At 36.9% G+C, this 13,018-nt stretch overlaps 1 protein-coding gene across 2 annotated transcripts in view; it reads right to left on the bottom strand.

Annotated features, from left to right (window-relative positions):
* The window catches only part of si:ch211-204c21.1 (disabled homolog 2), a 41,302-nt gene that overhangs the window by 10,606 nt on the left and 17,678 nt on the right, over nucleotides 1-13,018 (bottom strand). For both annotated transcript variants that reach the window (XM_067438288.1, XM_067438287.1), the window contains exons 2-8: nucleotides 11,621-11,814; nucleotides 3,759-3,907; nucleotides 1,971-2,069; nucleotides 1,723-1,854; nucleotides 1,417-1,500; nucleotides 827-850; nucleotides 193-225 (exon numbers count right to left, since the gene is read on the bottom strand). In XM_067438288.1, the coding sequence (XP_067294389.1) occupies nucleotides 193-225; nucleotides 827-850; nucleotides 1,417-1,500; nucleotides 1,723-1,854; nucleotides 1,971-2,069; nucleotides 3,759-3,907; nucleotides 11,621-11,702 (603 nt within the window). In that variant the 5' untranslated portion in view covers nucleotides 11,703-11,814. The remainder of the gene's footprint in view (nucleotides 1-192; nucleotides 226-826; nucleotides 851-1,416; nucleotides 1,501-1,722; nucleotides 1,855-1,970; nucleotides 2,070-3,758; nucleotides 3,908-11,620; nucleotides 11,815-13,018) is intronic.

Here is a 13,018-nt window from a genome sequence, read left to right as displayed (position 1 = left end):
CCTGAGGAGACTAGTTTAGGTGCAGTGTGCAAATGGTGAACAACAACATGAAGACAACCCAGCAGGGGGCTTTAGGAACTGAGCCAGAGGGACACAACTCTACTGGCATCTAAACCTTCAGGTTGGAGACAAAAGTCTTTCACTGGTGAGAAACAATATCAGGACCATTTGGTTAATGCAAATCATACTCACTTTTCTGTCATTATGTGAGCCTTCACTGCCATTCTGTTGAGGTAATATTACAAGAAAATGTTAATACAAGTTCCACAGGCAATATATATATTGGTTTTCAAAGTTACTAGCCACTCAGCATTTTCACTGGCCACAATTTTGCTTTAAATGGGCTGTTGAATGCATGGCTCTAATGTTCTGACACATATCCAGTTATTACCCCCCTGTTTACGTACACTTAAGCCATAACCGACTGTGTTAATGCGAGATACTCCACGCGATGGACATTTTGACATCTGTGTGGGTGTATATTTGACTACTCAGGCGCAAGGAGAACTGATCGCACGTGCAACAGAGAGAGAGAGCGCGCTTCTGTTGTTTATCATTCAGTGCGAATCCGCCTATCCCGCATTCACTAGCTGCAAGTTAATCAATAAAGAATTGTAATTGAATTGTGATACGACGGTCTTGGCCTTTCATTTGGCTGTAGGTTGAAATCATATTCAACCCACCAAAGTGGCTAGTGGGAGTAGCTGCCTTACGTGCCACAGATGAAATCTACCCGCATCTGGGGGGCTGGCGGGTCTTAATGTCAAGCCCTGATTGTATGACATGAACATTTAACAAATGTTTAATTTAATGTCTTATTACTTACCTCCACTAGTTTATTATTTTCACCCTGAAAAGAAAACAAGATATGATTAGAAATAAAAATGGACAAAATGTGACAACCCCCCATCCCCTAAATTTTTTTTTTTTTTTTAAACTATCTATACACGAGTGTTTGACTACCGTTAAAAAGTTTGGGGTTGGTACGATTTTTTGGATGTTTTTGAAATAAGTATTTTTTTAAATGCTATTTATTCCAATTTTCAGCATCATTACTCCAGTCTTCAATGTACATGATCCTTCTAATATGATGATTTGCTGCTCAAAAACATTTATTATTATTATTATGTTGAAAACAGTTGCTGTTTAATATTTTTGTGACAACTGGTACATTTGCTTTTCAGGATTATTTGATGAATAGACAGTTTAAAAGAACAGCATTTATTTGAATTAGTAATGTTCTGTAACATTATAAATGTTTTACTGTCACTGGTGATAAATTTACTGCATTATTGTCAAATAGCATTTTTTTTTTTTGTTAAAACCAAACCCAAACTTACATGTAAAGAGTTACATTCAAACGTTTCTCCCACACAGTCTAGATCAATCTAAAAATATTTTTGAGAGATCTCACACCTTCTTTGAACCCTCAACTTCTTTTTTCCTCATATTGAAGATTAACTGGAAAAGATCCTTCAGGTCAATGACAAGAGGCTCTGCCTGAGTGGAAACACAAACCATGTGTTAAAAGGCATTTTTCCTGCAGGTTTATGAGTGAATGTTTGTGAGGGGGAAGGAATGTGTTTTTGTGGGTATGCCTTTAGAAAAACGCACTACTGGGAAATGAGTAACAGAGAAAGAGAAAACAACTTTGTCTGTGTGTGCCTAAGGCATGAGTGTGTGAAGAAGGAAAGAGCTTTGCTCCGTAAAATCTCACTGGACCTGCTGTGCAGTTTTAATGGCAAAGAACTGGTGCTGGCCCTCTGCACCGCACACGTAGCCAAACGCTCTGCTGTCAGTGACATCCCGTGCGATGAAGGAAATCTTGTTTACTGCATGCTCCAGTATTGTTGCCTGGAGAAATGAAAACAAAGAAACAATGAATACTGTATATTGAGAATCAAATGATATATCTGTTGAAGGGTTTGTTCTAGTCAGAATAAATAAAAGAGAGAGTGAGAGAGACAAACCCCTGTTTTCTCATCAGTAACAGTGATTCCTGCTAGAGAGATGTTCACCCAGACTCGCTGCTTGTGTTTGCCCTGAGAGCGAGCGGCCACTGCCTTGCCCTGTGATTGCAGAGTAAAGACAAATAAATGTTTACTGAGAATAAAAAACAAATCATTTTGACTTCTTACATAGTCGGTGTCCTGCAAAATAAATGTCTATATCAAACCATTTGGACTTTTGTGGACTAAAATAGTGTAAGAAAATGCCAAAAGAATTACTTTACATCAGTAATATTCATGTCAAAAATACTAGAAAACGTTGTGTTCACTCATTTAGTCTCTTCCTTGCAAAGATGTCTAACAATTTAAGTGTATATTTCCTTGATACACTTTGATCTCTGGAGATATTAAGGCACTATAAACCCAGATAACAAAAATATATACTAAAATGTTTAAAGGTACCCTTTAAGTTACAAAAACATTATCTCTGAATGTTCTCTGTGTCTGGCAAGCTGTAGGACTTGTATGTTGACAGTTATCTGTGCATTGTTTCTTTGTCCTGTTCCTCCTGTGGTATGTTGTAGATCTTTTAGTTTTTCATAATGATATGTTTTATTTTTTATTTTTCCCCAGGTGTTCCCTATTAGCCAATCCCATTTTTTTAAACTTGTTAACCTTGTTCCCTTTGTGGATATATACCCCAGTGCTTCAGTTGTTCTCTGTCGGGTCGTTGTTTCATGTCATGCAGGTGTATGTTGTCTCTGTTCCCTGATCTTCTTTGGTTTTTTTTCCAGTGTTATTTTGTTCCTGATTTTTGGTCTTTGTTGTTTTTTCATTATTAAATTCTCCCTGCTTTTGGATCCTGCAACACTGCCTGCCGTCTGTTTGTTCACAGTTTCGTGACACTCTGAACATTTAAAAACGTTTAATTTAAAATAAAACCATTTTGTAATTTTGCAACATTACTCTTGAATGTTCACAAATATGTTAGACAAACATCATACTAAATTGTTTATTCATCAAAAAAAAAAAGAAAAAAAAAAAGCTCCATGAACGATATATAAATATTTGTTGTGCTAAAATTGACAACATTTTACCAACATTTTAAAGACCAGATAACAATGAACGAACGTTCTATTCACTTTACTCGAATAATGTTTGTTCATATCTTTGAGAACGTTCAGAACTGAGAATGTTCCCTGTAAGATGCATTGTGAAAAGTCAATACAAATAAATCCATCTTGTCCTATGTCTCGGCCATTAGTTTAGACCAGGGGTTTTCAAACTGAGGTCTGGGGTCCTCCAGAAGGTTCTAAGGGGTCCCCAGAGAATAAAAAAAAAAAAAAACATGGATAAAATCTACCAAAAATTTAATTTCTAATGTTTATACATGCTTTCCAGAATTGTATATGTTTGCTTTGTATGTTTCTTTTGAGTTTTTTTTTTCCACTATAGTCTGCGTTGTCTTGCTCACTGTTGGTTATAAGGCAGTATTCTTAATACAGCATATAAACTGCTTTGATATTTAATGTGGAAGTTTCTTAAAACCAACATTAAGTATAGATAATTTAAGTTTGGGGGAAAAAAACATGTAAGTATAATGTCACACTTACTACTAATTTAACAGTTTAAATGTTTTTCCCATACATAAACATATAGATGGATTTTAGGAAGGGGGTCCCTCAAAAAGGGTTCATCACATTTGGGGGATCATGGGATCATACATTTTGAAATCCCCTGGTTTAGACTACTAGAAGTCACTAAAGAAATACTGTACTAAAAAGCAAACATGCTTGACCTTTCACTGACCTTCAGTTTCATCATGGAGTCTTGGCTCATTTTATCTCCTCTTGCTTCAGGGACATCATCTACACCAATCAATTTGGCTTTGTAGCGAACTCCATTACCTTTGAACCTGGCTAGGAGGAACTCATCTGTTTTCTCTGGGCTCGCTGCAGCTGAAAAAAGCAAATAAAAAAAGAGATTTTAATCTAAAACACAAAACGAAATATGGTGAGAATTAAAAGATTCCACAGGAGATATAACTGAATGCTTTATAATTAAAAAGATGTGTGAACTGCTGTCACACAGAGTCCCATTAACATATACACTGCAATTACCTCAAACTCTTACGAGACAATATATAAGCATAACAACTTATCTAGTTGTGATTTTTATGGCCTGTAATTACCAACCAGAGATGTAAAATAAAAATGGATATAAAAACATTAGGGCTGTTGAGCAATAAAGTAAATAATCATGATACTTTTTTTCAGTCCTGTTTTAGGAAAAGAAAAATATATGTGCATTTGTTTTTTTTATGCATTAATTTGTGCTAAAGTGACAGTAAAGACATTTATAATATTACAAAAATGTTCAACATAATGAAATTCATCAAAGAATCCTGAAAGAAGCATACCATGGATTTCTTGGCTAGGTTTATTATTTTGAAAAGAGCTGAAAAAGCAGGTTCTTCACTCATACATGAAACCACTAATTAAGTGTCCTTTCTGTAGTGCAGGACGAGCCCCTATCATTTAACCTTTTTAAAATACCGCTCCATATAATTAACTGATTATAGTTTACAGCTGTCATTCAAAACAAAAGCATTATAAAACGGGAATGAATAGCGCAGTGCACTGCAGAATCATTTATGAAATCCTTTATTCTTAGAGGAATGAGAAACGATTCAGAGACATAATTATGGGTGTCACTGGGATTGATGCCATTTGGAAGGAACTGATGGTACCAGCTGTCTGAGATACAGAGTTATCTCTAGCAGCATTTCAGCCCTGAATCTCAATCTGAATGCTATCAATCACTGCACATGTCAGTAAGTTACCTAGGCGCTCATCAAAATATTGGTGATTACTCAATGGCACAAGGAGATCTGAAGGAGGCTGATTAAAAATGAACACAAAGTGCGTCAGAGAGCCGCTGATAGATGTAACGGTTGCGTATGTAGATAATCCACCAGACAGCGGGGGGGGGGGGGGGGGGGGGTTGATACTACAACATTAACGCAAGACAAACCAATGAAGAGAACTAGGGGCTTAAATACATAAGGAAGCTATGTATTTCACTACACTCTAAAACATACTGGGTTAAAAACAACCCAAGTTGGGTTTAAAATGGACAAACCCAGAAATTGGATTGTTTGAACCCAGTGATTGGACCCATTCAAACAACCCAATTTCTGGGTTTGTCCATTTTCAACCCAACTTGGGTTTTAACCCAGCATGTTTTAGAGTGTATAGGCAGGTGCATTACATAATAAGAAACCATGAAAACAAACATGGATCAGGAACACAGGCGACAGGAACAGAAAAGAACCCAACCAAAACAATATAAAACTATACATATCTGTGCCATAACACCCCCACCCCTCCAAGAAGGTGCTTCTTTGCGCCCTTAAGTTGAACAGAGAAGGGGCGGTGGCTGTAGAGGAGGACTAGGAGTTGAAGCCAGCAGATGGTGACACCATGGCAGAGATGCAGGAGGGAAGAGATAGCTGATCCAGAATACATCCAGGACGAAGGCTCATGATGCAACTGATGGTAGGAGGAGCCGGGATGGAGTCAGAGATCCGACCACCAGTAGTGGAGCCAGGAAAACTGGAGATCCAGGCGGAGCCAAGGAGACACAGAAACCGGGTGACACCAAAGGTCTTGGAGGCCAAGGTGGAATAGTGGTGACGAGTGGCTGAGGTGAAGCCGGGGTTCTGGAGGATGGAGTCAGTGGGACTGAGGACCAAGGTGAAGCCAGAGGCTGACGGAGCCAAAGGGGCTAGAGGGACAGGGTGCAGCTGAAGGCCCAGAAGTCCGTGGCTCAGGCAGAGTGATGAGTGAAAAAGGTAGCGCCAGGGATGAGGGAGCCCGGTAGAGCCATAAGGACCACAGTCTCAGGTGCAGCAGAGGTGGCAAGGAGCCAAGGTAGAGCAAAAGCTCACTCTCAGCAGCAGGAGCTTCAATCCATCATTTCCCTTGAAAGCAACTAAGCTCTTCATTATATTTTTTCATTCTTCTTGACGTTTGATTATCTGGCCATTTGTTTTGTCTTTCTGCCGTGTGTCTCACTTCAAATCCAGAGCTCAGCTGACCATGTGGCAGTGTCCCCTTTTGGCCAGTGGCGCTGCTTAGATGTCAGAGGCGGAGAAAGAGGGAGTGAACCAGACGCAGAGAAACAAAAAGAGACTGAGAGAGAACAGTCTGGCAAAGGCCCAGACCTCATGCCTTCTATGGCCAAGCTGAGGGACAACATTGACATTCATCCCATGCAGGGACTCTACAGGCTTGAGGTTTCTGTTCTACAACCCACTCCCAGAGTGAACTTATAATACCCATAAATATGAGTCCATGGTTTAGTTACTGTTTTTATAAAATTGGACGTGTTGACCTTTTTGTTAAGTCTGTTTTTTTTTTTGTTTTTTTTTGTTTTTATGGGATAAAATAAACAGAATATTCACAGATTGAGTTAGGCTAATTTCACAGCAAGATCTACAGGTCTGGCTGATATTTGAGATTATTTTAAAAGTGTATTGGTATGGTTGAATATTTAATTGTGCATGCAAATTTTTAATTATCAATCTAACATTTAGATTTCCTTTGCATATTTCTGACTCTCACACAAAGTTATTTTTCAAACACACTAATGATTTAATAACATCAATGAAACAGAAGAATATCAGATATTTTCTTCTGTACTATGACACATCCGAGTATAACAGATTATAGAAAAAGAATTCTAGGGTGGAGACTTGCTTCTGTGCATTGGTTAACTGAATTTTGAGATGTAAGCGTTGCACTCAAAAAAGGTTAATGAGGTTAATGCAAGCATGCATATGTGGGGTTTAAGTGGGATAAATGATTGGAGAAGTCCTGCATACATCACCAGAGAGAAGTCTGTCATTTCACTGGAAAATCAAGTAATGATATTTTGATTAAACATTATGAGGTAAAAAAAAATTCATGCACATATTAATCAGAAAATAAGATATAAAACAGGGTGAGCTTAATTTTTATGCTGCCTTTGTATGTAATCTTTATCAAATTTAAAATATATAAAAAAATGTTCATACCGTGCATTATAATGTTGTGATGCCTAAACTTACTAGCATGTGGTGCTTTATTTTTAACCTGATAACCGTCACGATGACGAGGACGTGCTGAAACTCTCTTTGCTTAAATTAGCTCAAAATTACTATCAGATGTAAGTAATTACCTTGACAAACTATACATCATTAAAAAGATCTAAGACTAAAGTTTAATTTTGTTACCTCTGTTTTTATTCTCAAAGTCTTATAATGACCGTAATGTGTTAATATGTGCCAGGAGTTATGAATATGATCTTGGGCGTCGCTACCTTTTGATTGTAATATGCGCGTCATTTGCTCCCATTCATAAAAAACTCCTCCTTGGTCGTCATGAAGACACTCGACAAAACAACTTCCCTCAGGGCTTTTACTTCAAATGTGTGCAGATGTGGAGAAATATTGATAGATTCTCACATGTTTGAGTCAAATTTCTATACAGAGAAGTATTATTTATTCAATCGTTATCCAAAATCCGCGGATGTGTGATTATGAGCGCAGTAGACTGTGTTATGCTGTGTTTTCAATTCATTCTGGCAGCCGGAGGGCGCTGGAAAGCTGTACTACTGAAAATTCACCCCTTATGGAACACATGAAGAACAGACACACCATGTGACATTCAGGAAGTATCTGACATTTCCAAAACAGCTTCCTGAGATCGTTATATCGCTATTTTATGCAGATAGACACGTTTTAAGACAATAAACACACAATCGCGGCAATATATGGTTGGTCTGTGTTCTTTATGCCATGTTGGGTGGTTTCATAATAGATGATATTTATAATGCAATGCTATTCCACATAGCTTTTAGCATTGTATATTTTCTGTCAGATTTTTTGACCCGAAGCTACATGAGATCACATATTGTTATATAAAACACTCGACTTATAAATTATAAAGTGATATGAAGCAAGTTTTGAATAAAACATGATTTTAATCGTATAAATTGTTGTTTTGCTGGTGTGCTAAGCTAACATGCTAGCTTGCCCTAGATGCACCTGCCACTGAGTAAATACTTTATTTTTATGAACATTTTCTAAATGTAAAACTACTGAAATGCTTATTTGGACGAAATGCATTCAATAGAGTCTCAGTGAGGGTAAAGTGAGAGGTTTGATTTAGAAATGAGGTTTGAATAGAACAGTTTGAATAGAGAATCGTTAGTAATTATAATGCAGACAAAAGAATAATAATTGGAGCCATAACCAGTCCGCAGAAGTGTGAATGTGTGCCGGGGAGACAAACTGAATGGGGCAGTTTGCACCTCTAAACAATAGAGGCAAAATAGAGAATGAAAGCTGAGAAGACATGGCAATAAACATCAGTTGATATTTCAGAGATATCTCAGAATAAAATCACATGAAACGATCTTGTAAAACGTTTAATAAAATTCAGAGTTTTAGACTGATCATCTTCAGATCTGAAATATAACATGGTCAGACTTGTGGCTTTAGCTGTAGTGCATTTCTAGATTTCTCCAAGGCCCACTTCAATTTTATTTTCATAAAGATATTTCATACAAATAAATTTCTAATAACTTTACAAAACTTTGAAGCTTATTATAGCTTTTTTTTATTATAAAAAATATTATCATTTTGACTTTACAGTAAACTGCCAGGTGTCTGCTTTCAAATGAGACCATAATTATGCTTTTAGTGCAAAGGATTCACAAACTGTATTTGTTTTAGTCTGAGTATACATTTCTTAGGATTTTTTCAAAATTTAGAAATCAGCTTAACAGGTTAATATATTTTGACAAGATAGCATTTTAATATTTTTGTGATTTTTGTCTGTCTGGGAGTAAATACATACAGAACTCATGCATGATGTATGCAGAGAAGTGAACAATTATAGAAAAAAAGGCATGGGCGGTATCCAAATTTTGATACCGTCAAACCTCCTCCCTATTTTACCTCGGTATACGGTATTACCGTGAATAATTAAAACATTATGATGTAAGGCTCAGACAGCGTCAACAAACTGTTGGCTTGGCTTATATATATATATATATATAGGCCTATATTTTTATTTTATTTTTTACATTTGAGCCCCTGGCCCTGAGAAACTCTCTGCACGTTTTATGCTTAACGTTATGAGACAATTGTCAGACAATTGACTTTTTTTTTTGTGAGTCCCATGTCCACTTGATTTTTGTGGAGTTCATGCTTATTGCTTACATTGCCAGCTGTGTGACAAAAGGCTTCTGCAATATTACAGCATAGTCCGAGGATGCGCTCGGTTTTTCATCCACGCAGCATTGAGTGGATGGTGGTTTCGGATATGCGCCCTTAGGTTCAAGGTATTTCCATCTCTCTTGCGGTCATCTTTTTGTTGCACAATTTGCAAATTGCCTCGTCTGTATTTACCGTCAAAACCCAAAATACTTCCAAACTGCAGAAGTTGTGTTCTTTTTCGAGACCGAATAACTCAGTGCCCGACTCGCCGTCTTTTCCCCTCTCTCTCTCTCTCTCTCTCTCTCTCTCTCTCTCTCTCTCTCTCTCTCTCTCTCTCTCTCTCTCTCTCTCTCTCTCTCTCCCTCTCATCCACGCTGTCACAACAACGCATATACATATTTAGGCATTTAATAAATAAATAGTATTTAATATGTAAATAGTTTAATTAGTTCAACTTATTAAATATTTAATAATTAATTGTTGATCAGCAATATGTAAGTTGATCTGTTTTTTTTTTTTGACGGTTTGACGGTATTGAAACTGATACCGTTGCTATTTTTAGATCCCGCGGTATACCATTTTACCGTATTACCGCCCAAGCCTATATTGCACACAAATGAGACTAATTATGAAGGTAAGCCAAAAACACATCCATCTATAAAATAGATATGAAAGAACAATTTGGTCTAAACATGAACTAATAACAATGTGGCTTAAAGATCAAATGTGATGTTGCAGCAGTATATTGTAGTTTCTATGTCCAACACATGACTATGAAAGACCTTCTTCAACCCCAGATGCACCTCATCGCCCAAATCACTGCTGGCTCCGCCGCGTGAGACTGTGGGAATCATTTTGCTTGTTTTCATGCCTGTGGAAAAGGCTCATAAATAGACATGTTGGAGGGTGTCTTGCCGTCACAGCTGGAAGGTATTGTGGAAACAGCAACAGGACTGTAATGGAATCCATCACTAGTGCGCTCTGTTGGTATGAATGAGCTAGGCAAGACAAACAATACCACTGTGCACCAGGTTCCAGCTTAGAAAAATAAATCCAGAGAAATATTGGGTCAAAGAGGCCCCTGGAGCTCTGGACGGAGGATTTTAGGTTTCTGCAGGTGGCTGTTCGCCAACTCTGCGCTGCGCTACATGACATGTCAAGGAACTCGATGAACTCAAACTGTCCTCTTGAGAGGAAACAGTGCCTTATTTTACCAGAAAGAACTACATTTGTCAGCTGTAATCACTGGGTCATATACATAATAGAACAATCACAATGGTACTACTGGGTCAGCTTTGAACTTAATTGTGCTAATGGTATGAGAAATACAGAAAACAGGTTGCTTGCATATATATATATATATATATATATATATATATATATATATATATATATATATATATATATATATATATATATAAAACCAGCTTTCGGTTGCAAACAAGGACAATGTATCTTTATCGATAAAAGCAAAGTAGAGGAGAAAAGGAAAATTGTATATATTCATCAAATAAATAAATAAATAAAGTTGCACATCTGTAATGTCCCTAGATGAAGAAGTCAAAAAATCAAAACATATTCAAATATTAAAAAGCCAGAAAGCTTAAAGCAATATCCTATGAAACTAATAAAAGCCCACCCATGCTTAAAATTCCACAAGAAAGATTAATGACTGAAACATTCCAAAGAAAGCACACATTTACTGATAAACTGATGAATTTAGGTTGAGACATAGCCATTAAATCATTTTTGTCTGATTCCAACTGTACGGTCCGAGAACAATATGGCAAAACCCTTTGGATTCCAGACTGTAAACCATAAATCATGGATGGAATCTCAAAATGGTTTTCTTAACCAGCGCATAACTTCATGTAAATTCGGAGATCAAATCTCTAAACAAACTGCCTTTTCATCTGGGGAGGTGGCAAGTACAATAGATGTATTTTCAAGTTTCAAAACTCTTATGAGGGCTTAGTTTTACCTCAGAATAAGTTCATTACATGTTTGTTGTGGATCAAGCTTGCTTTTTGTAGGTGCTCTGGAGACGTGGACGCTGGGAGCAACTCACACTCACGTTACACAAAGCTAAAGACTCAAAGTAAATCTCAGTGGGATACTCACTATACCACTAATGATGTGCCAGTAGACACAAGTAGGTCAGCAAAGATTTCTACTTTCTTAACAATCCATAGCAAGTTCTCTCATAATAGAGAAGTTTTACTGAGAAACCACCAAGTAAAAACAAAACAAAAAAACAATTGCAGCCTTTGTGTCATTACGATGATTGGCAAAGCTGTGCTTGAAAAAAGAGATCTAAAACTATTTTAAAAATTCGACTCACTTAAGGTTTGACCTGTATACTAACAAAGCATGATATTGAGGTGTACCGCACGTCACTGTCACATACCCTTCTTCTTTTCTTTTTTGGAGGGTGTCTTAAAAGGTGCCTGCTCGACCGGGGGTGTGCTGGTTTCCACTTCTGCAGACATGTTTGAAGGCCAGCCTTGTGCAAACTAAAGTGAAGACAGGATCAGTTGAAGCCCTCTTGCTCTCCTCTCTGCAGTGTGACTCAGCAGTGGACCATGATCAACAGTGCCCGCACTGGATAGGAAGGAGACAGAGAGAGAAAGCAAAACAGGAAACAGATTTAGTAGAGGTTAACAAACTCACAAATCGAAGAAAAAAATGCAGTCATTGTAGCATTATTTAGCATGTTTTTGTGTAGGCAACAGGGCTCCAGACAATAATATATTTCTGCTCACTTTTTTGGAGCAGAGTGGTTTCCCAAAGAAAGACTGTCCACAATATTTGTTGAACTGTTTACGTTCACTTAAAACATGAAGTGAATACTCAGAAGACAGGCATTTTTTGTGTGTATGTAACTTAGCACAATACGTAGAAGCAAAAAAACAACAAAGTAGTACTGAGTGGTGGCTTTATATGCATGCACTTTGGGTGTAAGCACAAACTCGAAAATGAGTAAAATTATGTGCACTATGCGCAATCCCACGCCTAAATTCAAACCCTGTTACATCAATAGTATTCATCCATATTTATTCAGTATTCATTCAGTCAAAATTGGGGGTTTGTGTGTCAACTCGCTGTCGAAGAGATGAGAGAGTGAGAAAGTGCAGCTGCTCTGAGGAAAATTTGTATTAAGTGTTTCAGATATTTCTGTCTATATATATATATATATATATATATATATATATATATATATATATATGAGGATTTTAGAAGCTACTTAGAAGTGACGTGTCATTTTTTTGTCCAAAGGCCTTAATAATAATAAAAAATAAAGATATGACAGCCAAAGTATGTAAAATAGTACAACTTGATCTCTTTTATTGAATCCAAAAGGTTTTAATTATATCTTCCTACATATAACGGTATTTTAACGACTTTGAAGTGTCAAAATGTCATTCGGTTTAACCGTCCAAAGGCCAATACAGCCATTTCATTTGTGATTAAAATATCTTAAAATGTAATAAAATTATATATTTTTTATTCTGGCATGATTTTATATCATCATATATCAACATAGTGCAAAATGGTATTGAAATTATGTGGAGAAGTCATTGCTTTGTTATGTGAAAGAATGTCCGGAAAAATGAATTTCATTGATGTCATTCGGAGTAACCAGTATAAAGGCACCATTTTGGATCAAGTCATGCTGTCAATATCATGTGACAGGATCTGACATCATTCAGACACCTGCAAAGGACCACACAGTTGTGAAGCAAAGTAAGTAACTCTCCCTTAACTATTTGAAAAAATCATGTTTCCACTTGCTCATACGCATGTC

The sequence above is a fragment of the Pseudorasbora parva genome, chromosome 3 (genome assembly GCF_024679245.1).
Source record: "Pseudorasbora parva isolate DD20220531a chromosome 3, ASM2467924v1, whole genome shotgun sequence".
Lineage (NCBI taxonomy): Eukaryota > Metazoa > Chordata > Actinopteri > Cypriniformes > Gobionidae > Pseudorasbora > Pseudorasbora parva.
The sequence above is the reverse complement of the archived record's forward strand: the minus strand, read 5'-3'. Positions and strand labels throughout refer to the sequence as shown.